General features: G+C 33.3%; 3 protein-coding genes and 1 long non-coding RNA gene across 5 annotated transcripts; 1 reads left to right on the forward strand and 3 right to left on the reverse strand.

Moving 5' to 3' along the window:
* Positions 1 to 3,630: 3,630 nt before the first annotated feature.
* LOC114381745 (GATA transcription factor 5-like) lies at positions 3,631 to 5,285 on the reverse strand. Its single transcript, XM_028340968.1, has 3 exons — positions 5,131 to 5,285; positions 4,673 to 4,996; positions 3,631 to 4,588 (listed from the first exon to the last, which is right to left on the reverse strand). The coding sequence occupies exons 1-3, from the start codon at positions 5,263 to 5,265 to the stop codon at positions 3,992 to 3,994; spliced, it is 1,056 nt and encodes a 351-aa protein (XP_028196769.1). The 5' UTR covers positions 5,266 to 5,285; the 3' UTR covers positions 3,631 to 3,991.
* Positions 5,286 to 10,369: 5,084 nt separating this feature from the next.
* Positions 10,370 to 11,973, forward strand: LOC114370519. Its single transcript, XR_003657844.1, has 2 exons — positions 10,370 to 10,938; positions 11,521 to 11,973. It is a non-coding gene; the product is annotated as an uncharacterized LOC114370519 (long non-coding RNA).
* A 6,019-nt stretch (positions 11,974 to 17,992) lies between these two features.
* Positions 17,993 to 19,834, reverse strand: LOC114381750 (LRR receptor-like serine/threonine-protein kinase GSO2). Its single transcript, XM_028340974.1, has one exon. The coding sequence runs from the start codon at positions 19,378 to 19,380 to the stop codon at positions 18,100 to 18,102; it is 1,281 nt and encodes a 426-aa protein (XP_028196775.1). The 5' UTR covers positions 19,381 to 19,834; the 3' UTR covers positions 17,993 to 18,099.
* A 3,109-nt stretch (positions 19,835 to 22,943) lies between these two features.
* LOC114381760 lies at positions 22,944 to 27,347 on the reverse strand. 2 transcript variants are annotated; one of them, XM_028340986.1, is made up of 9 exons: positions 27,089 to 27,347; positions 26,470 to 26,773; positions 25,545 to 26,350; positions 25,268 to 25,402; positions 25,122 to 25,176; positions 24,762 to 24,910; positions 24,130 to 24,219; positions 23,523 to 23,651; positions 22,944 to 23,418 (listed from the first exon to the last, which is right to left on the reverse strand). In XM_028340986.1, exons 1-9 carry the CDS (start codon positions 27,137 to 27,139, stop codon positions 23,338 to 23,340), a joined length of 1,800 nt encoding a protein of 599 aa, XP_028196787.1. In that variant the 5' UTR covers positions 27,140 to 27,347; the 3' UTR covers positions 22,944 to 23,337. The 2 variants fall into 2 exon arrangements, with proteins under 2 accessions (XP_028196787.1, XP_028196782.1); XM_028340981.1 differs by having other exon boundaries at positions 25,268 to 25,435.
* Positions 27,348 to 27,822: the final 475 nt, after the last annotated feature.

Genomic DNA, 27,822 nt, shown 5'->3' on the forward strand with positions numbered 1-27,822 from the left:
TAAGCCAGATGTACCCCATATTAATACGCTTTGACATTGGCACACAATAATCAAAATATAAAATTCTGTATGCATGCATTCTAAAACGACAGCATATCTAGGATAAAAACTGAACGACATTGTGACTTGAAGTGAAATTCGAGAAAACAATTAATAATACGTTTGACTTGATAATTGTCATTAAATATACATTACACTCTACAGATGGAGATTATACAGACTTGTTTTTCTGTTTCATATTTCATGTGAGACAAAATGAGTAGAGGTATTTGTAGATTTGATTTTAAATTATTTTATTTTGTAAAATTAAATTTAATTAAAAGTACGTTATTTAAAAACAAGTTCACAATAATTTTTTTAACTTTTAGCTAAATGTTTTTTTAAGAGAAAAATACATTTTTAAGAAAAATGTTAACTATTACCTTAATTAAGAAATCGTCAGAAGTGAAAATTTTAATAATAATAATAAAAAAAAGAGAATAGCATTTAGTGTCGCTACGTGGTCTTAATTTTATTTGTTAATAATAAGGCTAATTGATCTTAAATTCAATTTAAAACAATCAAACATCACACCCTACAACTCATTTTCTTCCGTCAACGTCTTCCTTTCACCGTTTTTTAAATTAAAGAAATAAAACAATTGGTTGTTGCACTGAATTAATTCGTAACTTGCTCCAATTACCTTAAACTAGAGTTGCATATCGGTAGCAAATTTCTAATAATAAAATTAATTGATCAATGGAACTCCATATATATTTTACTTGTACAAATCTTAATTAATTGCCTTTGTTTATTTTATATTTTAAGGTCTAGCTATTGGCAAAAATCAAGGCCTAGCTAAGAGTTTGTTCTGAATTCTTTATAGCAATCAACCTAAGCAGCTAACGCCAATATAGCACTAATAAACAAAAAAGGTAACTTGATTCTTGTTTGGTTTGTAAAACAATGAAACACCAATCATGTGATTTGTTAACATTTTTAAGCTATTAAGTTACCTATCAGTCTATCACTACATGACCACTGGAGGTATCATTTTTTATAAAGGCCTGAATGGCCGAATAAATTAAAAATGTCTGGTGGGAACTTTATTCACCATATAACCGAACTGTTCGTTGCATTGAATATCAATTTGAAAGATCACCTACTAAGACAAACTCTACTAAATATATGTAGATACTTATTCAAATAATCAACTCTCGCCTAATACACTGATCAAGTTAAACCCAATTTAGAAATCTTTAGTACGTAGGTTCGAATGCAATGTGCAGCCCTCAACCCATTTATATGATGTTATCGGTTTACTTCACTCAGACTCCTTTCTTACCTGATGAAGTGTCCCATTTATAATTCATTCAGATGAAACACATTATTCAGGAACAGGATTCCTTGTGGTCTTTGAAAGGACCATAGGTGTTGCCATTCAGATATAATTAACTATAAGTAAATCCTAAAATATTTTTCGTCTTAACTTGTTTTATACAAATCAAGAAAATATAATAAATAGATAAAAAAGACTAATAATTTTATAAAGTTAATCTTATATCATCATTAATTCGTTTATATTTTATTGTCTAATATAAATATTATAAGAGATATAAATAAAATAATAATAATTAATATTACATTGAAAAATTAAAATAATAATTATTTTGAGATAATTTTGTACTGTTACAAGGTAATTATAATAGAATAGATGAAATACTAGAAAAAAAACATAAATAACCAATTTCTTCGTGTAGTAATGGCAACACCAATTTCATGGGTTACAATAACATTCTATAATTTATTTTAAATCGAATAACCCATCAATTTATTCTCTAAAGTATATATAATTACTTTGTCTCTCTTAAATTGTCTCTAAAGTAAGAAAAATATATAAGTAATTCTTCAAGCATTATAAGTCATAATAAGTAGTCTTCCAATTATTAAAAAATACATCAAATTGGTACCTAAAAGTTAGTAAAATATATGAACTTGGGAACTAAACTAACAGATATTCAATACTTGAGATATTATATTTATATAATTTTATTCTTTATGGACTACATAGGGAAGAATGATATTATACTTTAGCAACTAAATTCATGATTTATTCATTTTAAACAATCTTGTATCATAATTTGATTTATTTTAATTGAAACAATCAAGAAAAAGAAAGATTGAAAATCAATAGCCAATTGTAGTCTAGAAATAGGTTAGGAATAACATGTTTGAGTGCTTAAGATTTTAAATCTCTCCTCAAACACGTGGGACATATGGTTCTATTGTCCTACGCTTTCAGTCCAGATTTATCTAAGAAGTTTAAGCAAAATGCTATGCAAGAACTATAACGTATCCTCCTTCATTTTGTTCTTTATATTTATTTTTGAGTCTTCATTTGTGCATATGAAATATCTACTTTTAACTCCAAGAAATCCCTCGTTTGGGATTCGAAATTATTACAACCCACTATCTCAAATAAACCTTTGTCAGTTGACTTTACTTCTCAAAGATCATTGGAAGAAGTTTAGACACGCATATCACAGACATTGGGACCTAGAGATTCTTCTTAAGCCGAGCATAGTGGTACCACAACAACGCTAAAATTTCCGATTATAGTCTACCATTATCTATACGTCTAAATGCACCAAACTATTTTATTAGGAGCTTCCAAATACCTCTTTTGATTATTGTGGCCCTTCTTCACATTTTGTGAAATGGAAAAGTTCCCTTGACAGTTACCTTGCCAAGTTAGGTGCAAGATAAGATTGCTATGTGGGATCCATGTCAGGTGGAATGTTCTTTATATAAAGTGCCAGTTTTTATTATCATAGCAGTAATAATTAAAAAAGTTTAACTATCATGTATTTATAATGCAATAAGTTTTATACTATTATTATCAAACAATAAAAAATTACGATAAGTATAACTTTTAAGATAATTAGAGGGCATAAATCAACAAAATTTTGATACATGACAATATATACTAAAATAACAGTATAAAAATCGTTTACGTACTCAGAGTGTGTGAATTATTTACTCTAATTAAAAATAGAAAATGACTTCATAATGTCATAGACAAGTCCAAGATATTACTTAGCTAGCCACTTCACCGGGAATCAGAGATTCAAAATTTCCACCTTTGTCATTACCCCCAAGCATGGCGAAGGAAACTTCAAAACAATTCAAACCATCTTTGTTTTTTTCGTTAGATTTTCTTTTTCCTATTTACTATTCCAACCAAGGCCACAAAAAAAAAAAGGAGTAGTAAAATAATGGTAAATAGATAGATAATACCTTTTCGACATGTCGAAAGGATAAAGATGTGTCGTCGTGAGGACAGGGCAACGATAAAAAATTCAAAACCAAAAAATCACCGATCAGAGGAGTGTGCCCCATTGATTAGGCAGGCAGCACCAAAATCTAGTTAAACACAAAAGTCCAAAATCAAAGGTTTCGAATTCCCCAAGCCACATTTTCCTTTTGTTGTAGGAAGCGATGGTGAAAGAGGTTCAGCATTATGCGTGCAACTTCCTCATGATTCGGTTCCAGTACAACGCCCTTTAACCTGTTTAACTAGTGTTTTGTGTTCTGTTCTTTCCATTCATAAAGTACATGCTTTCCAACAAACACGTTCCAAACCAAAAACAGTTCAAAACACACCCCCCACAAGCATTCCTCATCTCATCTCATTACCTTACATAGTTCCATTAACCAACTAAACCAGACTTCTTTAACATCTTACATTACACACATTTATAATTTCATCAAATTTTCATAAAAAGTAAAATTGTTCTTCAATATTAAGTCTCCTAAGTCCTAATTAATAATAACATTATAGTAATAAGTAATGTCTAACAACTAACATTAACACCTACCACAACCAACGACGGTTAAAATTAAAAGGAAAAAAAATGTACACACTAACTCCGGGTCCCACTGAAACAGGTCCATTTGGTCCAACCTCTTCTCTAACTATTACTCTTTTTTTTTTCTAACCTGAAAAAAAAATTCAAAAACCGGGAAGCGACGGTGGCGAAGCGGTGTCGGGCTCAGGCACGTCCTCCTTCTTCCGCCGCATCTCGAGGACCTTTCGGTGGTGGTTGGAGTGCAACTCGCTGGAGAAAGTAGGGCTACAGGCGGGTCTATATTCGGGTAATAACCGACCCGACTTGTAGCGGACCCCACACGCGTTGCACAGAGTCTTAGCCCCGAGCGGTCCGGTGCGCCACTGCGGCGTTTTCTGAACGCCACAGTGGCTGCACCGTCGCGCCGCGCCGCCGTCCGCAGCGGCACGCTTCTTCGCCCTCGAGTCCGCACGTTGCGGACTCGAGGGCGAAGACGAGGACGAGGACGAGGTTGTTGTTGAAGACGCGGCGGCCAAAGAGGGTGACTTGAGCGGCCAAACCCGGACACCGGTTCGCGTTCGCTTGCTCCTGGCCTTGGCCGGAACCGGGGTTTTGAAAGTGAAAGCGGTATTTCCCGGTTCCGGTGATTTCACTTTCACTTTCTCAGTCACGGTTGCGGGGAAGGGAAGAGAATATTCCGAGAAATTAGAATCTTCGACGAAACGAGACAACCATTCCAAGTCCGCAACTTCCTCCTCCGCCTATAAAAATAGCAACTTTGGTTAAATTAACTAATAATTAACTGCGAAAATGAAAAGGGTGGAGTAGAGTGAGAGTATTCGCACCGGAACGGTGAGTTCGGTGTTGAAATTGTTGTCGTTGAAGGAGGGGTTATAATTGTAATTTTCCTGGTTGTTCTGAGGGGTGGTGGAGTCGTGGTTGTTGAGTTGTTGGTCGGGTTCTTCGTTGTTGTTATTGTTGTTGGTGTTGTTTTCGAGGAGTGAAAAGTTGAGGAGGTCGTCAACGAACAAGTCGTCGGAGGAAGCGACGACGTTTTGAACGTTAGAGGCGGACGAGAACTCCTCTAGGAACAACGTTTGTTTGAGGGCCATGTCTTTCCTGAAACTGCTCTTCAACGCTGCTTCCAAACACTCCATTTCTTTCTCCGCCTAAAATTAACAATACAACACAAGACAGGTTTATTATTATTTTTCACGAAAAACAAAAACACAATTCTTTGTTAATTTGTTTATTATTATTAGTGAAGTTGGCATGCAAGGAGGGTTAGGGTTGTTAGAGTTACCTGAGAGAGAAGAAAAGAGGGAAAAGATGATGGGGTTGTGGAAAGAAGTGAAGGGATGAAATTGAAAGACTGGAGGATGATGAGTGAGTTTGGTAAAGCATTGAATAAGGGCTGAAATGTGCCTCTTTCTTTCATTACTCCCAAAAATAAATTAAATTATAAATCAATTAATAAATAAACGTTATGTCTCCCAAATATTACTTTTCGTGCTACATCAGTGTCACCTATGCTGTCGTCTCAACCCTCTGCATTATGCAATTTGTATTTATACATAAGTAGTAAAATACGTAACAGGAAATGTTCATTAATAGTAGTGGTAAGCAAATTTGAATATGAGAAAGACTTAAATGTCATGTTAATAGTATTTGAATCATCCATAGTTAATTTGGGATCTTTGATAGGAGATTTGGGATGTTTTAGTTTTATTGAAAATTTTGGAAATTTAATTTTTCATATTTGATATATTTTTTAAAAAAATAACATACCTAAAATGGGAGGTTTCTTACATGAATTTTTTTTAATGAGCGAGATGAAATTTTACCTGTTTGAATTTGTTTTTTATTTATTATAATAAAAATATCATATTATTTTTTATTTAATTATATAGTATAATAAATAATTAAAATAATTAATAAAAATATACATCTCTTTGATTCACAGATTCATACTTCTTAAGAAAAAAACTTCCCCCCATTAAATGCCAAAAAAAAATCTAAAAAATGCAAACATTTTTTTAATATAACTAGAAACATGTTTAGTTAAGCTTAATTTGAAAATGATTTTGGCAAAAAAAATTGAAAATTATTATTTATATATGTTTCAAAAAAATTATTAAAAATCAAGAAATAAATGATTAATAAAAAAAAACAAATTGATTTAATCATCCCCTAATAATTCATTCGATCAATCATGTTGGATTTGATTGAATTGAACTGGATTTAACTAAATAATTCGAACCAAATTAACTTTCATTGGTTCTGATTAATTTTTGAAGTCAGGGGGTTCTTTTGAGCCAATGAATACCCCACTCATTGACTCTTCATTCATACTTTCATGAGTTTAGGAAAAGTATTGGTGGAGAATTATTATTTTTTCATTATAATTTAAATGAAAAAGTAATTTATCAACTATCCAAATTTTAAGAAAGGAAAAAATGGCCCCATATGTTTTTTAACCTTGCGGATTCTAGGTATCTTTATGGTGTTCACAACTCATCACGACTACTTACGGTTACTTTTCTAGTTTTCTGTATTTGTTTTTTCTATTACTATGCTATTTTGTTTTTTGCCGAGGTATTTTGTTTTTTGCTATTACTATGGTAAAAGATTTTACTTAGTTCAACAAAAAAAAAGTTTACATATAAACATCATTTAATTTACTTTTAAACATCTCCTTAAACAGAAAATTTAACTTTTCTTTTTTCTTGTTTTTTTTCATCAACGTATTCTACATACCTCGGTACACATAAGAATTGTGTTAAAAGGAAAATTAAGTCTCAATATAAATGTCATTTTAACTTTGTAGTTTTTTCATTTACACTCCTAATGAATTAACGATGACTGTTGTCACACCATACACCCTCCGTACTAGATTTAGTCCTTCCTTGGATAGCCGTCGTCGGAGTTATATTAAACGCCGTTCTATTGTAAAATTATAATTGATGTTGGACATGCATTGGAGAGTGGGATATGTGTAAACAATTCACGTTTTCTAAGTGGATGTTTGGTTTTTCATTGAAAGATTTCAATCAGCCGTTGAATAAAAAATCATGAATATTTACTTTTTATAAAATGTGTATGAGGATATGTGTCCATTGAACTTATTTTATATGCTACTATTTTCTGGTTTGAATGGGTCTCAAAGGACCTGGTGTTTCAAAAGGCCAAAGGTAGTATAAGAGATTATTTTCACAACAAATAAAAAGAAAACATTAATATGTGAATCCTAAAATATCAACATGTTGTAGTATGACATCCTCTCTTAACTTATATGAGGTAGCATATATTATGGCTCCTATTATCACACTAATGCCTTGCAGCTAAACCAACAACACCTCGATATATTAATCTGCTTTTGCATGACTTTCAACAATTATCAATTTATAATTGAAACATCAATAATCTATCACTAGATTTCCTTTTATTCTCACCATTTTTTAAGTAAAACACACAATATAGACTTTATGCTCCGATTTCGTCCAGTTTTGATGATGTCATTTAAAGTTGTAGCCAAGATACTTTAAATAAGTATAACAGAATGAATGAACTTTAAGGAATAAAATTAAGATTTCAGCCATCTGAATACCATGACCATCATAAGATATATATATATATATATATATATATATATATATATATATATATATATATATATATATATATATATATATATAGCTATAACTGATACGTTATATATGTAGATGCCCATATCAAATTAATTATTATATCTCTTATCAAATATTCCATCCCTTGCTAATCAAATCAATTTATATATCATCTGATATTCGACCCCTCTTAAAAAAAGCGTTTCTGAAGTCAATTCTTGTACATGTGGCATGTCCACCGCATATCTGATTCAATCAAAAGTGAAAGGATGGATTGTAAAAGACATGCACATGCCTCATGTGTTATCTGCTCTTGCTAACTAACTTTACATAATTCAACTTTCATTCCCTTTATCTTCATTGTTTCTGAAGTTATAATAAGAAGAAAACGTGAGTATACTTTGAATCTGGGCAACAACAATTCAATGATCTCTCCATTTTGCAAGAATTTCTCTTAGCAAAGGCCTCTGGTTTTAATGTTTGGGGTTTTCAATTTGTCGAGCCCTGATAACACAAATTGAAACACTTAACTGTCAGTATCGTGCAAAGCCAATAGTACAAAGAATTTTAAGAAGAATAAGGGGAACCATAGAAGTTGGGAACATTTTACAGGAATATGAAGGGGAAAAAACGATAAAGAATTAGTAGAAAAGATAAATAGTGATAGATATTTTTCCTTAATATAACAAAAAATTTGTCTAGAATCAATATAAAGATAAACCTTATTCATACTAAATCTGACATGCTGGCATTAATTATTTCATCCACACTAATTGTTCGTTGCTTTCTGATCCACTTGTGGTAGAGTTTTGCAAGGGTATCTAATAAATTAAAATACAAGATGGAAAAGAGCAAGTGAATTGATTCTGAGTTTCTGTAAACACTTAAAAGTTTAAACAACAACAAAAAAATAAGTGTGCGAAAGTAATTAATGGAAAGAACAAGAGAATACACCTTATTTTATCATAATATATTATATATTATATCGTAATTTAAGACAAGATGTATTTTTTTCTTTTAGACTCAACTAATTTATTAATGTCAAAAGAAAGAAATTACTAAACAATCAAGAATCATGAGAGCACAAATCAAAATTACATTGTATGAAAAATAATAATAAATACAAAAATTTAGTAGGAAAAAATTATCTTTTGACTTATAATTCTATAAATTGATTATCTTAAGTCATAGTACAAAAGGAAACGGTAAAGAAACAACAGAAAAGTGAAAAGGGAGAAATTTTTTATGATAAGCCGATAATTTTTATTAGTAGGAGTTTTCCAGTAACAAACTCCCATAATCTATTTGATTTGAAAAGGAAAACAATATAATTGACAAAACCTTGCATAAGCCGCCCCCCCACACACACACATATATATATGGACAATGTATCAAGGAAAAAATGTAAGATAAAAAATCTCATTAGTAATTTTCTGAGCTAGAAAAAGAGTTTAAGACAACAACATTGATAGGTGTTTAAGGCTCACATGACATATGCTTTATCCAAGATACGGATAGAATGTTTAAAAATCAATCTCTGCATTCTTTCCCTTGAAATGCCTCTCAATCTCTCATGTAAACGTCTGGAACTGCTGAACACTTGAACTTGAGGGAAAAATTGTCATTACAGATTTGACTATTTTTTTTTACTGAAAAACACTAGGATCACTTCAAGACCAGATTTTTCTTTTAATCATTTTCATTTTCCACTGGATCATGGACTTTCTTCCATGCTGCCAATTCATAAATACTAAACCTTGACTGTCCCACTATATTAAGTACACATGAAACATATAAAAGAGTTAATTTTTTCCCTCTATGTAGAATCAGAAAGAATATTTAATTTCTCAATGGCAATTAATTTGATTGAAGGTCAGAGTTCATCCCCAGCAACTTCCTGGATTCTACTACTGTACATTATAAAATTTAACTTTTGCTTGATATCAGTGATCTCACAGTGTGATAAAGTTCTCACCTATATTATATTATACACAAAAACTAAGTTTGTGTTTGTTCAAACGTTTGAGGCACCTCAAACGGCCGTTCCGGCAAAAATAACAAGTTGTTACTTTTCACAAAACGGCAATTCAGAATTCGTGCCAACTAAAAGTAACGGTGATACCAACATGCCCTAAAACGAAAATGATTGTTACAACTTACAAGCACTTTACTTTTTGATAATGAATAGAATTATGTCATACCATCTGTCTAGCACTATTGATTTGTTATGTGACTTTGCTACGAAATTTCCTAACCCGTGATTCACAATTTCATTATGGAAATCGGGTTGGTGCAGTGCTAGGGTACTATTGTACCTCTAGAATCAGGGTTGCTTCACTGAAAGTATGTAACAAACTCTGAATTCTACAATATCTATGCAGTTTTTGGTAAGTAATTGTACCTCGTCAATCTCATTATCTGCCATATTACGTCATTGAGTGGGGGAATATGCTCTCTTGTTTGTAGAATTCAGTTAATGTTGACAGCTCGTGTGGCCTCACAGTGAAGAAGATCAGTCTTGGACGAAAATGAAAAAGATTGTACTTTTCATGTTTTCAATTGCTTTGTTACTAACAATCTTTATTTTGTAGTATGGTGTGGATCACTATGCATATCTATATATAACACTAACAAGCATCAATGTGACCACAAGGTTTGCTAGAGTTAGTTTGATAGATAATTAAGTTTCTTGTTACGGAGTTCGTTACAAGGTACAAAAGATTCATTAGAAGAGAAAAGAGAGAGGATGGAGAGAATCAGAGTAGAATTTCTCTTTGCATTAATTCGTGTTATGTTAAAATGAGCAAAGTTAGTTATATTCAGTTGACATTCTTTTATAACAATTGCAGACACGGCTTCTTTTGTCATATGTTGTCATATGTTATGTTCTTATTCGTGTTGAGGATCCAATGTTGTTTTATAACATGTAACACACGGCTTCCTTTGTCATATCTTCAGTTTCTTGCGTTGTTAAATGGTGGCAGCATGGCAAAATGGCGGGGTGGATTTTATGGTAGATAACATCGATGAAAATTTGGTCTTTAACCAATCTGAATGACATCATGTAATTCATGTAGCCGACCTCACCTCACCTAATGGGATAAGGTTTTGTTGCTCTTGCTAGAAGGACAAGATAGTGTGGGGTTTTATAGAGCCTTGGACTCCCTCAACTACAACAACTACCTTTTGTGGTGTGTTTTTCCTAATGTTTTTATTAGCGCCCATGCTCATTTTCTGATGTTCATTCAAAATCAATATAGAACCAGTTTTTGAAGTTTGTTTCCTGTTTGATTACTTGGCAAAATGGAGCATGAAGTTTGCATATAGTTTACTCATTTAGGTCTTAGCAAATAGAATAAATTATTTCAGCCGAGTTCTATGTTAACAGCACTTGTATCTGACAGGAGAAGGTTAAATACTATGATATAGCCCCAGAAAAACGTATAGAATTTGATAGAGCAATGGCAGAATTTAACAATAAAATGGTAAGCAATCACTCATTTTCCTTGCTATTGAGTTGTCTCCTATTTGTCCGGTTATGGAATATTCAATTTATTTTCTGCTGCTTAGCAGAAAAGTGGGGAGTTTGACGAAATTGATGAGTAAAGCCACCTTATTTTTCTGTGGTAATTTTTTCTTTTGACTTTGTCGTCATTTTCTCTGGGTTGTGTATTGCAAGTGTTTGTATTGTTTCAAATGTTGGGAAGCTGAGGGTGGGTGGTTCTTTGTTTGAGAATACTCTTTATTTCTTTTGATGGAATTTTGCATCCATTGAGAGATTGGAATCTAACATTTAATTGTTTAAAAGTGGAGGAAAAGGGTAAAAAGATGATAAAAGTTGGGTGGGATTCTGTTCTTGATATTTATGTGATGGCTTCAGACTTTAGACCAGGGACTGAATACAATGATGGCATTTCGAAGTTCCAATGAGAATGTATAGGTTTATTCATCGGGCTTCAGGTGCTGTTTTTTTTGGGAAGGAGAGGGTGTCGGATTGATAGTTCCAGATAAATGTTATTCTGAAATAGTTTACATAACTAATTGCTATGTTACAATGGATTTTTCAGCAAACTAGTGTTGTGGATTAAATCAAACGAAGAATCAAAAGATCAGTGCGGCAGACTAATTCGAGAAAGAAATTCAAAGCAAAGCAAAAGAAGAGCAAGCAAAAGTTTGATGCTATGAAACCAAAGAAACCTCTTGCGGCCTTCTTCTTGTTCTTGTACAGCAGCTACATTTGTTCCCCCTTTTTCTTTATTTATTCTGGTTACATGTGATCTTGTAAGAGGTGTTAATTATTCTGTGTGTTAGACTTGTTTGGGGAAAATGTTAATTTTATCAGAATTTAGCTAGTTTCATGTATTCGTTTTATAGATATCTGCCATATCCATAGCTAGCTTTGTATATTTTGAGTTTCTAACTTGAAAGGTAGCAAAACACAAGACATGATTTTTTGTAATAATTTACCCTTGGAAGTAATGTCATCTCTAAAGTAGATGGGATTCATTCTATTTCATGCATTTTTATACTTTTCAATGTATGCAGGATTCAATAGTAGAATATTTTTAGCTTAGCAATAATGTTGAGGAGGTCATTATTTGATGTTAGCATATATACAAGTCAATTTTGAATGCATCGCCGCATCATGTTCAAGACTAAAAAAGATCATTCATTTTTAAACAGGATGACTATTGTGACATTTGAACATGATTTTCTTGTGATAGTTTCCTTTCCTTGCTTATAGCTTGTTTTATTGTTCTATGTTCAACTTCAATATAGTGCCTATTTACTTTATATGTAGTACTGCCACTGAACCTTGCATAGTGGCTATATTTAACAACCAACAGCTTCTTTCTTATATGGAAAGTCTTATCTTCAAATTTATTATTTACAGGAAGTTATTTTTCGTTTTTTCTCGTTTTTAAGGGAGGATTTTCTTAAAGAATTTTAAGAGTTGTTACACTACTGAATTGCAGAATTAAAGGAAGTGCAGAAATAGTAAAGGGCAAGGAAAATAGGTAAGGAATTTTCTCATATCCTCATTCATACTTTAGTACAATATTTACAGTGAAAGCTTGAACATATAGAGCTACTACACATTGCAAAACTGAATAACAAACTGAGTGGTATAGAATTCTGTTATAACAGATTCTGTTATTAGTGGTGTTGATGGGTTGGTTTGATACTATGGTACAGACTTTAATGCAGAATTAGATTAAGATACTATGGTACAGATTCAATTATATTTGTGGGTACATGAAATTTAGCTCTGTTCTTCAGTTTTAGAAAAATGGTATTCAGAATTGATCACCAAAAATAAAACACGAAATCATCTTTAGCTTCTTGCATCGTTAAATGGCAGTGCCATGGCAAAATGGCGTAGCAGATTTTATGGTAGATGACATCGATGAAACTTTGGTCTTTAATCGATCTGAATGACATAATGTAATCCATGTAGCTGACCTCATCTAGTGGGACAAGGCTTTGTTGCTATAGTTGGAAGGATGAGATAGTGTGGGGTTTTATAGAGCCTTGGGTTCCCCAACTACAAAAGCTACATTTGGTGATCTTCATTCCAAATCAATATAGAACTAGTCTTTGAAGTTTGTTTTATAGAGCCTTGGGTTCCCCGACTAGGAAGAAACAAAAATAAGAGTAACAAATTCAAAAAAAAATTACCATTAAGTTAGAATGGAAGAAAGAAAGAACATAGAGAATGCAAAAGAGAAACTCTAGAGACCAAAATTTACATGAACATTCAGTGGCCATAGTGTGTCGCCGTGCGCCACCATCGGAGGAGGTTTCCAATGGTAGCGACAGTTTTTCTTATCTTTTCCACCACTTCTAATTCTCCTTCCTCTTCTCCGCCATTTCCAACAGGTTCGAACAGTTCTCTGTTGGGCAGTTGGGGCATTTTTCTCTCTCTTTTTATTAAAGTAAGATTTCTAAGAAGGGAAATCCCAACAAGCTGAACATGAGCAGCGAAGGATCATAGTTTCTAGGATCATCATCGAGTTTAAACATATTACGGTGATTTTGTACCATTGTCGAAATTTCACCGTAGAAATTTAGGTCCCCCGGAGGCAACGTATTATGTTGGTCACTAAAGACAGTGGTGTTGTGATGGCGAGAAAGGACTGGAGAGGTAGTGTTTGAAGGTTAATTAAATTGTCAAAGGATGGTGGAATTTTGCCACTGAATTCATTGTTTGCAAAAAATAAATCAGTTAAATTGGTTAGATGGCCAATGGTGGCAGGTAACATCCCAGTATGTTTGTTGTTCTCAAGAATTAGCCTTTGCATATTCTTGAGTTTTCCAATGGAATAAGGCAAAATTCCGTTTAGCATGTTTTCTGATAACCTGCAAAACGTTATAGAAATTAAATCCCCAATAGAAAAAGGGAGGCTCCCAATGACACTATTATGCATAAGATCTAGAAAAACCGATTGTGAGAGTCTCCCAATTGATTCTGGAATTCTTCCACCAATCTGATTCTAAGAGAAATCCAAGCCCTTGAAATTTACAAGATTGCCAATGCTATTAGGAATGTTGCCATGGAAATTGTTTTGGTGAATATCAAGCCTAGTGGGAAACACCATGCTTCCAATGGAAGAAGGGGAATCCTCCCAGAAAACTTGTTCCCAGATAGACCAAGTTCTGAAAGAGACTTCAATGAGGCAAAGACAGAAGAAGAACATTACCAGATAAGTGGTTGTTGTCAAGGTACAAGTTTTCGAGCCGCGAAAGGTTTTGGAATGTTTGCTGGAATGCCACCATTGAACTTGTTTGAGTAGAGAAAAAACTTTCTCAAGTGGGATAATGTGGCCAGTTCTGGAGGTATTGGACCATGCAATTGCTTCAGATTGCAAAGGTCCAAAACTTGCAAACCAGACAAGTTTCCAAGATCAACGTTCCTGACATGTATGTTTCTAGAGGGATGTCATTGACGTCGAACACTACACCAATTCGAATAACGCATTGATGTCCAAGAATGTAGCTGTTTTGAAGGGTCAAAGGCGATCCTGCTCTTGAATTCGAGTAATGCTTCTTTGTCCACCACGTGACATGGCTCTGAAATTGAGGCAAGAGATGAGAAAATGAGAAGGAACATTAAGGATTTGCTAATATGGCCATTTGGAGATGTTTCTGAATTAAGAACTGGTGGTACTTGTCCGAGACAACTTATGGCTTACTAGTATTTACTATTTAAGGTGTTGTTACCAAGATCATGTGGCATGATTCATATACAACTTGATCTTTTAAGTATGCGATCAAAGATTTGATATGATCTTTTAAGAATTATTCTTTTATTCTCAGTTGAAGGTATCTCAGATTATAAAAAATAAACTTGGTTTATGTTAGAGTTTGAAATGTGAATCATGAACAACTAGTTATAGGAAAGAATTTGATAGAATGAAGAGTGTGTATATGTTAATGTCATTAGATTACAACAATAAATATTTATTCAATTAGGTAATATCGACTATATGAACATATGATGTCAGTCGACAGACACCATACCATTAAAAATCAAAATTTCAAGTTAATACCATTAGACTATTAGAGATATTTGAAAAGCAAAAATTGTTGATGCTCATCTCATTGAATTGCCATCCATGCACAACACACAATTTTGTTGACAGTCATGTGCCTCTGATGGCTACTTCGCATTACCTTGACTTCACTTCTTGGAAGCCTCTAGCTAGTGCCTTGGACACTAGTTGATTGAGTTCAACAAAAACTGAAAAAGAAAAGAGAATGTACCTGTTACGACTCTCCGAGCTCATAAGCCTTTTATAATAATGATTTAAAATTACATGTTTCGTCACTGTAAGCAATATATTGATTGTTCCAAGTCTGTGCGTCTTTAGTGGAAAATGACTCGAACTATTAACATTTAGCAACAAGTAGTAATTTTCAGCATATACTTACAACAAATTTTCAAAAAAAAATAAATTTTTTGGCACGTCACTCATCTTAATACGTATTTTCCATCTCTCAAATGCACTTTTTAAAACTTTATTATAGGTTTAAAATGATTTAAAAAATCATTTGTGAATATCGCTGATAATTTTATAATTTTAATACATTTTAACTTAGAGTGAAAAGTGTGTAAAAAGGTGGTGTTATAAATATTTAAATATCGGTTGGATCAATTTGTCGTTTGATTTGGTTTGAATAGTTTCTTTCTTTTTTAGATAAATATTCATTTTTATCCCTCAAATGTATGATTTGTTGATAAATGCATCCTTAAAAAATGAAAATACAAAATTTAGTTTTCAAAAGGATAAAAAGTGTGACAAATATATCCGGCATTAATTTTCGTCCATTATCATTAATAAAATAATCTATATGGCACATAAGGATGAATTAGTCACTAAAATGATTGTCAACGTAGTCATCTCTAACTGCCAATATAGAAATATATTTGTCATATAATATTTCTCTAGGAATAGGGTAAATTATCACTTTTGTTTTTGAATGTGGAATTCATTGACAAATACGTCCTTAAAATATGAAAATATAAAATTTAGTTCCTTAAGGTGTGACAAATATATTTGGCTATTAATTTTTGTTCGTCATTGTTAATAAAATAGTCAAGATTTGAATAAGTAAAATATGAGATATGTTTGTCTTTTATTTATAGTAAATTGTGACTAATTATTATAATTTGAAAAAAATTATAATGATTGGTACATTGTTATCATGTTTATTTTGATAAACTAATACAATGTTTATTTTGGATAATTCTAACAAACAAATTATTGTTATTATTATGTTTATTTTAAATTATGTTTGTCAATATATTTTTTTAGTGATTATTGTAATGTTATGTTTTTAACAATAAAAAATGACAAAAATTTTCCTAAAATTATATTTTACCCTTAAATGAAATAAAATTTCTAAGTCTAACAAACTAGTTTAACAAAAAATATATTGATATTTAGGTCCAATAATAATAACTGATTGACATTTTCGTTCAATGAAACATATTGACATTTAGGTCAAAAAAGAAATTACTGATATTTTCTTTCAATAAAATAATATTGACATTTTCATTCAACAACAAATTACTAATATTTACGTCCAAAGATGGTATTTTATTGATATTTTCGTCCTATATAGTCAGTATGACCACATTGACAATTATTTTAGTGACAAATTTATCTTTCTCGATAAGGCATGCTATTTTAATCAGGTATGCTATATCTATAATTAGTATGATAGGAGATGACCACTTACCCAATTTTAATCACATTAACTCCCATCATCACAATGTTTTATGCATACTGATATTTAAAGTGAATTTTCTAAAAATTATTAACTGTTATCATATTCCATAAACTTTCATGTACTATCAAACCCCAATTTTCTTAGAGGAACCAAAAGGATGTAATGTAACACTAACATAGTCATGTCACCAAACAAATTCCACTACATGGTTAGACATTGGTACTCATTTAATCCATATAATATTTGTTAAGTTTGAAACTATTTGGCAATTTTAACAAGAGAAATTTTCTACTGTTTCCCACCGTTTCTCTGTCTCTCTTTAAACTAGAGTGACCAAGGAATCATTTATCGGTATTAGATATTAGACATAACTTTAAGAAAACGAACCCCGAGTTACAATTTGAGTTTGGATCCAAATGCTCAACTTGGTGGGACAATTGGTAGTTGGCCGAAATATGGAAACACCATCAAGACAGTTAGCCCAAAACAGAGCCCACCACAATATGACAGTGGGGCAGACTTCTCCATCCATTATTCTGGGCATGCCCCAAAACGTGCTTGCCTCTGTCTGACACAGACACATGCTTACAACGTTCCGAGTGTCATACAAGGCACACAAAATCTTGCAGTATTTGAACCCAAAAAACAAGACAACTTCCTTCATAATCTCCCTCCTAACTGAATTCCCTTTCAACATATCACGATTCTTTTGTATTTAACACAAGATTCCCTATCATTAAATCACCTTTTCAATTTTAATCAACACCCAAAAGCAGAAGTTTATAGTTTTCCTATAACAATATTTTAAAGGGTTAAGGTGCACTTTTAATTCTCTTAGTTTATTTGTCATTTTCCAAATTTAGTGTATATGTTGATAACAGGAAAACTTAAAAAGTACTCTTATTCTCAAAGGTCAAAACAATAAATTTTTTTATTTATTTTGTATTTTAATGTTTGAAAATGTGTCTTACTTCCTCCATTTTCTTCGATTTTTACTGAATTACATTTTTAGTTCTTTTTCTTATGATCATTTTGCAAATTTATCTCTCCAATTTTTCTATGTTTATGAATTTGATTCTTATTATTTTAATTTTAATTACATGATTTTAGTGTATTTTTATTACATAATACTCAATATTTAATAAAAATGTTCATATAACGATTTGAATACATTGAAGTGAGGTTCATAAGAAAAATATGTTAATCTTATAAAAAAAACAATATGTTAATATTTTCGATAAATGGTGGAAAACATTAAATAAACCAAAATTACATAATCAAAATTAGCAAGAGTAACAAATTCAAAAAAAAAAAAAAAAGTACCATTAAATTAGAATGGAAGAAAGAAAGAACATAGAGAATGCAAAAGAGAAACTCTGCATGAACATGATGAAAGATTAAAGACTCTTCATCTAAGGGATGAAGTGGCTGAACCTCTTACACTCTTCGTAAGACTTCTGTTCCCCACCCTGACAAAAGAAGAAACTAAGAGGACACCTATAGAAGCAATTATCCACAAGCCTGACGTTGGCAGAACCCGGTTCAAGCGCCATTAGCGCACTTGGAATCCCTCCGAACAAGTAGTTCCCCCCCAACAAAAGCCTCTCGAACGGTTCCACCCCCGGTTCGGGAAAAACCGTCTTCAACGCATACTGGGTCGGTATCATTCCGACAAACTTGTTATTCTCCAACGACAAAGACGAAAGCTTCGGCATTAACGAGAAAAACATCGGCAGAAACCCCCCTAGCTCGTTGTTACTCAGATCAACTGCTATCAGCTCGCTTGGGACGGCGACGCCACCGTCAAAAGCAAACGATGGCGGTTTGATCCCGGAAAACCCGTTGAATGATAGAGTCAGTTGTTGCAAGGACGGGAGCTCGAACAAGCTCAACGGCAGGGAGCCATTGAGCCTGTTCGAGCTCAAATCCAAGACTTGCAAGTAGGAGAAGCTTTTCAAGGCATCAGATTCAAACGCACCGTTTAAGCTGTTGTTGCGGATGGAAATCTGCACCAACGAATCTGGCAAGTTCGAGGGAAAACCTCCGGTGAGGGAATTAAAACTGAGGTCCAAAAAGTAAAGATTTTTCAGAGAGGTTAGATCGGGAAGGACACCGTTTAGGGAGTTGGACTGGAGTTCGAGGCGTTTGAGGTTTGTGAGGCCGTCGAAACTAACGGGGAGAGTTCCGTTAAGGTTGTTGTTGTCGAGGTAGAGCTCTTGAAGGTTTATAAGGGAACCGAGGGAAGAAGGGATTGGGCCTGAGAAGGAGTTTTTGGACAGACCGAGTCGAGTTAAGCGAGTTAAGTTGGATAGTGAGTCGGGGATTGGGCCTGAGAAGTAGTTGTTGGAAAGGTCGAGGCTTTGGAGGAATGGGAGGTTGTTGTGGTGGTTTATGACGAGTGGGCCCGTGTAACCAGCTGGGTCGAGGGCGAGTTCGGTGACGCGGGTGGCTCCCGAAACGACGGCGTCGCACCTGAAGCCGCAGGTGAAGTTGTCGCTGAAGAGGTTGTCGCAGGGGTCGAGGGAGAAGTCCCATGAATAAAGGCACGAGCCTGGAGTTATGGAGGAAGGGTCGAGGTTGTTCTTTAGGTCTTTCAGAGCCTGCTTGTCGCTCCAGTGTGTTGTTGCGGATTCGAATAATGAGCTTGTTGAAGCTGCCACTAAAAGGAATAGGTGAAGACGAAGAGAACACATTTTGAGACTTGAGTTTCAGTGCTGTGGGATCAGAGATATTTGACTCAATCAAGGATTGAATGAATGGGGACCGTTGGATGGAGAGATGTGAAATGGTGGTTTTGATGGTCGATCAACGAACGGGGTTGCTTCTTTTTTCTGTTGTGTAAAAAAAAAAAAAGTACACTTCACTGAATGGAGTCAGAGATCTTTTGGGTGAGTGGCTAGCTTCACCTTCTCCAATGCATATGCACTTCTGTTTACATTGCAGAGAAAAAAAATGGAAAATAGAAGGGAAGAAGAGGACGGTACTTTTTTTATTATTTATTTTTTCTTTTGTTGTATTTGTAGTTTTGCATTTTGTGTTCGGTTTAGTGAGTCACGGTTGTTTATACAGCGACGCCCATATCTGAGTGGTGACGATAATAATTTTTTATTTTATTTTCTAATAAGCTAATGGATTCTAGCTTTACATTTTTACATACTAGTCTTTAATGCATTAGCATCTTTTGTTCTCATTCTTGAATTTGAATTATTAGGTTTAAAATTACGATCTTCATTATCTAGTAAAAGATGAATATTAGACTGTTGGTTCACTTAGAAATTCATCACAACAACATTTTTTTATGAAAAATTATAATCAATAATTTTTTTATTTTCTAATTGATAATTAATTTTATAGTTCCATATTCTCTTATATTAGCTCTTTATGCATGCATTAGCATTTTATTATTTTTGCTTGAGTCTAAAAGATGAAGATGTTCACTTAAAAATGCATCACAACGACATTCTTTGCAAAGAAAATTATGAATTATTGTATGTGTTTATATCACCTTCAACAAGAAGAGATTATGTGTAATAAGAGGGGAAAAAGTCTAATAAAATCTCTAGAGTTTTGATAAGATTGTCTTATAGGTGTGATAGTTGTACATCTTTAAAAAAAAGTCACATAAAATCTATTCAAATTCATCGTATAAACAATAATTTATCAAATTTTGTTAAATATCATTAGATTTTATTGTTGGCTTTAAAAAATTTAATAGTCTTAATTAAATACCATAAAACTTTTTTTATATCATTTAAAAATCTTAATTAAATATCACAAATTTATATTAGAAAACATATTTTAAAATCATAATCCAATACTTCAAACCATATGTAATGAAGTTCTTAGTTTCACAACACATTATTATTTTAGTATTTCTTTGAAACAATAACTTAATTGGGCGTACTGTTTTGTCTAGACCAACATCAAGCATAATAGATAAGTTATTCATAAAGTACACCACCTTCTTTAATATTTAATGTAGTAAAGCTTCAACACCTCTCTCCTAATGGATGTCTCGATCTCGGTTTCATTTAAGTGAACCAAAAGGTGAATATAAAAAAGAATATTGATGTGTTGGATAGTACAAATGTAATATTGATGCAGGTTTCTACTCTCATGTTCAAAAAATTAGTTGGGAACTTGTTGCATGTGTTCGAGATAAATTTGGAGCCTCTGTTGTGGCTAGATCTTCCAGGTCAAGGCTTGCATTTCGGTGTTAGAGAGGGTGAGGCTATGGGATTGATTCAAGCCTAATTACATTGGGCGTCTGAGATGAACATGTCTCATTTTATTTTTGAAACAGATCGTAAGCTGGTGTATGACATAATCATAGGCAGCATCATTGACTATCGGAAGTTGGCTCTATTATTAACAACTGTATAGATATCTTTTCCAAACTATTTTATATATTTTGTTAAGAGACAAGCAAATAATGCAGATCAGATATAGTTTAACTAGAGAAGCATTTGCTCATGGTAGTCCTACTATCTACCATATATCTTTTTCCTAGTTGTATTTCAGATATCATTCACAATGAAATGCTATGAGTTGGTTTCTGTAAAAAGAAAAAAAAAGAATAATTAATATTGTTGTATTTCACGATAAAAGCCGTAGCAAAATATAATAATCTTATGTTACATTCCGTTTATAGAAGAATTTGGAAAATATTGGTAGATAATATATGTGGGAGTCAATTAAAACCATGTCTAAAGATAAGAAATTGTTTGGATTATCCATGTCAAGAGTTTCCATACACGAATAACTTGCACTTTAATCATCCAACAAAGTTCTATAGGCTAATATTGGACTGGCTAATTGACTTGTGCATCAATATTTCTAAGCTTAGAATGGAAGTAAAACTTCTTAGATGGTAAAATATATATAAATGTGTACATGAATAAATTATAAGTGAATATAAGGATGCGCGCATAACTAGCTCGTGAACCATACATAATCTTGACTAACATATATAAATGATGGGAAGCATAATGTACATTAAGGTTAAGTAAGATTGTTATTATATGCCATAAAATACATAATCCATGAAAAATATATATTGCATTTGCATTTTCTGAATACCCTTTCAAAGGGATGTTAGTAAATAAAATAATAAATAAAGAGAGAAACTGAGAATATCAAATGAGGCAAAGGTTAAAAAATAACATAAATTACAAACACAACTAATAACAGAAAAGGAATCGTGTGTTTTGTCAGAGATGCTCTTAGGAAAAGTATCCACCAAACAAGTAACTAATGAGAAACAAGAAAATAGGAATAATATGATAAAAAGGAAAAACATATAGTCTTTGTCTGACGGACAACCATGTTTTTTCAGGGGCTTCATCAGAGTTCTTCAATTAGATAACCAATCAAAAGCTTTTTATTTCTTGTTCCATTCGACAATGTAGTTTTGATAGGGTTCCCTTCTCGTCATTGCTTCCATGGTTTACTCCATAAATTTGTGCTGAATTAATAAAATTCAGTTTCTAAGATGAAGCTTCAACTCCTGACATTTTTTTTCTTTTTACTTTCTCACTTTTCCCATTGGGATATGCAGAAAATTGTTGTGAAATCATCCTAGTTTTATATAACCTAATTCCTTTTTGTTTTTGCTTAACAGTGATTTGGAGTTGTGTTATTTTCATTCCGTATTTATTAGCTTTTTCAACCTTATCCCTTCTGTATATTAGATGCTGAGATACTCGTTCAATATTTTTATTTCAAAATGGAATAAAGGATAATCTTCTTTAACTTATTCACCTCTACATTTCTCTATGAAATCCGAGGAAAGGGGTTTGTGCTTGATTAATTTGTTCCTCACCTGTGCAAACCATGTACTTGTTGATTGGATATATACTATGCAATGAATTGCTACAAACTCAAGTACTTGCTGATTGGATATTGAAAACATGGACTGACCTTCACGACGCCCTCAATTCCGCCATAATAAATAAGGTTTTTTTTATTATGTAATTCTTGTCCAAAAGCTCTTGTTTGAGCTTTTCTCCTATCTTGAAGGTAGCATATGTTCCGACAAACCAACCAGGGTGGTAGTTTTTAAGCGGTGAAAGGGGAGAATGATAAAAAAAATTATAGTAATAAATCAATGGCTAAAAAAATGTGAGGTTCTGTCCTCCAAATTCAGTAAAACAACTTATAAAAAAAAAAATAAAGGAAAGACTCTAGATTGCCCATGGAAAACTGCCTCAATATAAGGTGGCCTCTTAGACCCTATATTAAATTGAGAGAGAGAGACTTTAACATTGTTGGAAACCATGTTCCATAGTTATTTATTGATTTATTGATGATTATTCTTACTTGGGGACGTCAGTTGCATTAAAAAAAAACCCTATTACATCAAAATGCCATAAGAAACTTAAACAACAATAACCAGTTCCCATTGCACAGCAGCCATATTATATTATATAATCTATTATGAAGCCTTTCCATTTTCTATCTATATGTACACTTTGAATTCTGACTTTCGATCGGCAACACATTAACATAAATCAATAGTCAGTATAACTTCTATTTTTGGCTGGCATAAGAATGCTATCCTAAAATTCTAAACATTCGAACTTCGACGCCATTTCTGTTGTTAAATACCCCATCTCGGGCATACAAGGTAGATATATGTCTTTCTTTTATCTTCATCTCTTCTCATTCTCATTTTCTAAAAACTTCCTCACGCAACCATTATTGGTCTCAAAGATGAGTGAAATGCCTAAAATCTGCATGGAATTCATTTATCACAAATTATTATGTTCTCAAGATAAGGAACAAAATTGTAGCATTATAATGTAAAGAGTTTTAAAAATAGAGGAAAGACAGTTACCTCGATCAAACTACCAGCACTAAGACCCCGCGCTTGTCCTGTGGCAATTTCTTTGCCATTCAAGAAGATAGATCTCTTGCCAAGATTTATAATAATGAAAGAACCATCTGCTTCCAACTTTATTACAGCCTATCATACAAAAAAGTAATTCACAGTTCATACTACTATAAATTAAGTGGAGGAAATTTAAATGTAAGGGAATAGAAAATTTCTTTTCTCCTTGAACAACTATTGTTCTAGTCCTTGATCAATATTGGGCTCACGCAAAACAAAAATGATGCAGATCTAGACATGATCATAATACTTTTTAGTTCAATTACCTAAAGATTCATAAGAACACCATTACATTCCAAATATATTAATAACATATTTTTAAAAATTCGTTATTTGTCTTGCTCCAGAAATATCCCAATCATTTAATAGTGATTTTGTTACAAGTAAGAACAAAGATCATTTCATGCTTTTTTCTAAACAATGATAACAAAAAGCCTTCCCAATTCCCCCTGCTCCCCTGGGAATATATATATGAACTTACAAGACATCTATATCATTAGCAAAATCAACCATGCACGTGAATTTTGCACCCAAAACTTCTTAGAAATCTTACCTGTCTTCTAGATATTCTGGTAGCCTCTTGCCCTTCTCTCCCCAAGTCAATGTCAACATGTACATCATGTGTTTCTCTGCCAAGTATAACCTGTGAAATAGAAAGAGATTGTACAGACTGAGCAAAATAATTTATTTTTTATATTGGGAATAAACATCACAAACTACTGGAACAGTATCAAATAGGCAAATACCAAAATCAGAATTTTATATTTAGTAAGGCACACTCAAAGGGCATATCGTTCAATGAATTAGAGATGCAGATACCACTACTAAGCATCAACAATTTTTTAGAGATGACCACAATAGAATCCAATGATTTTACACAAAACTATATTAAAACAATGGTAGCCACAAAAGGCATGAGCAACTAACAGTCACAATACCAATTAAAGCTAGTCTGTTTCTATTTTGTTTCCCATATTACCAGAGCTAAAACATTTATGGTTATGCAATGATAATTAGACCATAATTATGCAAGACAGAAAATCATATAGGGTGGAAATAACAACAGCATGCAAACATTCCTTAAAAAGGTATCAAACATACTTAAAATAAAAATTCACAACATTCATGAGAATGACATGGGAGGAAGAAAATATAGGGAAAGCAAATGCATATTCAAAATTGCACCTTGCTTTTAGTAATGTATGTCTTCAGGATGCGCCCATACACTACAGCAAATGCACCCTGAGATGAAATGGCTCTTCCCATTGAGGACTGAGCACCTTGCTCCAATCTCATTATAGTCCTCTTACTTTGTTCGTGTTGAAATTGCAAGACTGTAACAAAAGACTATAATATTAGAAGACAACCATCATTAAAATACCTAGACATTGATAAATCCAATGAGGAACAATGTTAGTAATAAAACATCAGAGCGCAAAATTTTAATCTATATTTTAGCCATAACCATTGGTATTTGGAACTTTAGCCGAGACCAACCAGCATATTATTAACAGACAGAAAGCTTATAAAATTCAGATGATTTACCTTCTCTACTTGCATTTGTATCTTGATCTGCTGGAGATAAATCCATTTCAAGAATCTGACCAGGCAACATCAAGTATATGAGAAATAACTTAACACAACAAAAACATGGGGAATTATTACCATTCAATGCATCACATTATACTTACCATTTCCTCAACATCAGCAAAGTTAGGAAGTTCATTATCATTATCCTCATCGTCGTCGTCTTTAATATCACATCCTTCCTGATCGAGAGATAATGATTTTACTTCTGATTTAGATAAAGCCGTATGTTCCTCAGCCTTTGAATGTGCAGAAGCAGGAGCATTAGTTTCCTGTTTATATGATACAACTTCAATGAAATTTTCTAGATAAAAGTAAAATCATAAATTAGTTCCCTAACGAAATTTCCAATTATAAAGCACCCTGGAAAACAAATTTTACCTCTTGTTTCAGATGTCCATCTGAGGCAGGCATCACAGTTGCACGAACTAATCTACCATGACTTGGGTTGATGTTGGCATTCACATTGTTATTCTGTCTAGAAACTGCAGATGTAGAGTTTCTTCCAGGATTTTCACTTTTCAGTCCAAGAACAAGAGGTCGGTGACTTGAATTCACATTAGGCATCAACCCCTGCCAAACTGTTTGCAAAGCTGCAAAAGACTGAGAAAGAACGGCTTCTATCTTCAGGCTTCCGTCTGACTCATTTCTTCTTTTATTATTTATGGAAGATTCCAAACAACCCAACTCTTGAATAACTGGTTGGGATTTCAGAGGCATCAACTCAGGAAATAAAATGGGTATATCTGTAGGGTCATTGCTCGGGATGTCAGTGTCCTCAGTGTTAAGAACACAGATCATATAACCCTCACCGCGTTCAGGGAGAGGACTTTGCACAGCACCAGAGGATCCAGCATCGTTTCCAGACTCAGAAACACAATGTTGATCAGCACAACCGCCACCTAATGGCTCACGGCCATCACTATCACCCTGAACATCACAAGGGGAACTCGACAGAATCAAATCAAAATTATCATAACTAGGCTTATCCTTATCCACAGCCGTCACCTCCTTCCTATCTACATCCATAAAGACAAGCCCATCCTCATTTGCCGAGTTCAAGAGACATTCCAAATCGTTCTTAGCATCATCTCTCAACACAGCATCATCAGGAGCATTTATTCTCAACCCACCATTGCCACACTCACCTTTCGAATTCACTCTCACTTCCAACCCACGACCGTTACCTTCAACATTAACAGGCATATCAGGCAAAGAAAAATCCTCAATAGTTTTCCACATAGGAACATCACTAACTGAATTATATTATTCACAGCATCACTGTTTAAACATAAATTCTACTTACCTTCACACCCCTCAGTCGCGTTCTTTGCATCGGAATGCCGGCACCCGCGAAGTCTTCTTTGCATTGCAAAGTAATGCTTCCGGATACTTTCAGATTTCCTCTTCTTCCCACCTCCGCCACCTTCGCTGGTCCCCGCGGCTCCGCCGTACTTCGCGGCCTCCAAATGCGCCATCGCGGCTAGAGCCGCGGCGGAAACGTCCGGGTCGTACAGCAGCGCCTGCCACCGATCCCGCAATTCGGTAACGGAAAACCGCCGCGAGAACCGAACCGCTCCTTTCGCCAGCGATTCCAGCGACGCTCCGCCCTTTCACAACAACACAATCAGCCAGAATTCAAGTAAGAAACAAAAAAAAAAGAGAGAGAGAGAGAGAGAGATTAATTTCGCATATTTAAGGTTACCAGAAGAAGAAAAAACACAATTGAGTAGTGGAAATTGAAGAGACATTCATAAAAACACAATCAACCAGAATGCCAGTAAGAAACAACATCAAAAACAAAAACACCTTAATTTCACAAAATTTAATGTCCCAGAAAAAGAAAAAGAAAAAAAAAACAGAATTGAGTAGTGGAAATTGAAGAGTGGTAACAAAAGAGGGTAGGGTTTGTGAAATTTGAGTACCTCGATGGCATTTTTGAGAAGAAAATCGTCTTGGGGAAGCCAGGGTTCCATAGCTTGGAAGAATAGGGTGAAGAGTTAAAGTTTTGTCTCAGTTTGATAGTGAAGTGAAATTGGGATAACAATGAGAAACAAAGGAAAGAGAGAGTTAGAGTTATTGTTCATTGACAGCCTCAGCACCTCGTAAGCATCGTCTTCATATTCGCACAAATGAAATGATTCCTTCCTCCCTTCCTGGTATTGCTCAAATTTCATCATAACAGTTGAGTCACAAACAAAACGGATATGTATAAAGCCTTCTTTTTTTTTTTTTATGTGCATTTAATTAAAGTATTTTAAAAATTATTATTCTCTCTCTTATTTAAAGAAGTTTTCAAATACTTGACTTGTTTGGCTGTTGGATTAAAAAGTAGTAAAATTAATATTTGGATTTTTTTTCCTTCTTATGGCTAAATTGAGTATTTGTTTTCTTAAAATGGTGTTGAGCAATAGAATTTCTAGTTTTTTAAAATACATTATGATTATTTCTCATTCAAAAAAGTTTATAGGGATATTTTAGAAGATAGAAAGGATAAGTTTATGTTTATGGCTCTCAATTAAATTAATTATTTTTCTTATGATGAATTAGGAAGTTAGATTTAAAAAAAAATGAAGGTCTACTTAAAAATTCATTGCATAACGCATATATTGAAAATTAATTTAAAAAAGTAATATTATTTTAATGCATTCATTGACTT

Source organism: Glycine soja, chromosome 2 (assembly GCF_004193775.1).
Source record: "Glycine soja cultivar W05 chromosome 2, ASM419377v2, whole genome shotgun sequence".
NCBI classification, from domain to species: Eukaryota; Viridiplantae; Streptophyta; class Magnoliopsida; order Fabales; family Fabaceae; genus Glycine; species Glycine soja.

Excerpts from the sequence above, each read along its gene's own strand:
- LOC114381750 (XM_028340974.1), bottom strand. The coding sequence starts at position 19,380 with ATGTGTTCTCTTCGTCTTCACCTATTCCTTTTAGTGGCAGCTTCAACA.
- LOC114381760 (XM_028340981.1), bottom strand. The coding sequence starts at position 27,139 with ATGGAACCCTGGCTTCCCCAAGACGATTTTCTTCTCAAAAATGCCATC. Across the intron at positions 25,177-25,267 it reads TTGCTGATGTTGAGGAAATG|ATTCTTGAAATGGATTTATC; the intron begins GTAAGTATAATG and ends TTGCCTGGTCAG. Across the intron at positions 23,652-24,129 it reads CCAGAATATCTAGAAGACAG|GCTGTAATAAAGTTGGAAGC; the intron begins GTAAGATTTCTA and ends TTTGTATGATAG.
- LOC114381745 (XM_028340968.1), bottom strand. The coding sequence starts at position 5,265 with ATGAAAGAAAGAGGCACATTTCAGCCCTTATTCAATGCTTTACCAAAC. Across the intron at positions 4,997-5,130 it reads CCTCTTTTCTTCTCTCTCAG|GCGGAGAAAGAAATGGAGTG; the intron begins GTAACTCTAACA and ends TGTTAATTTTAG. Across the intron at positions 4,589-4,672 it reads ACACCGAACTCACCGTTCCG|GCGGAGGAGGAAGTTGCGGA; the intron begins GTGCGAATACTC and ends CTATTTTTATAG.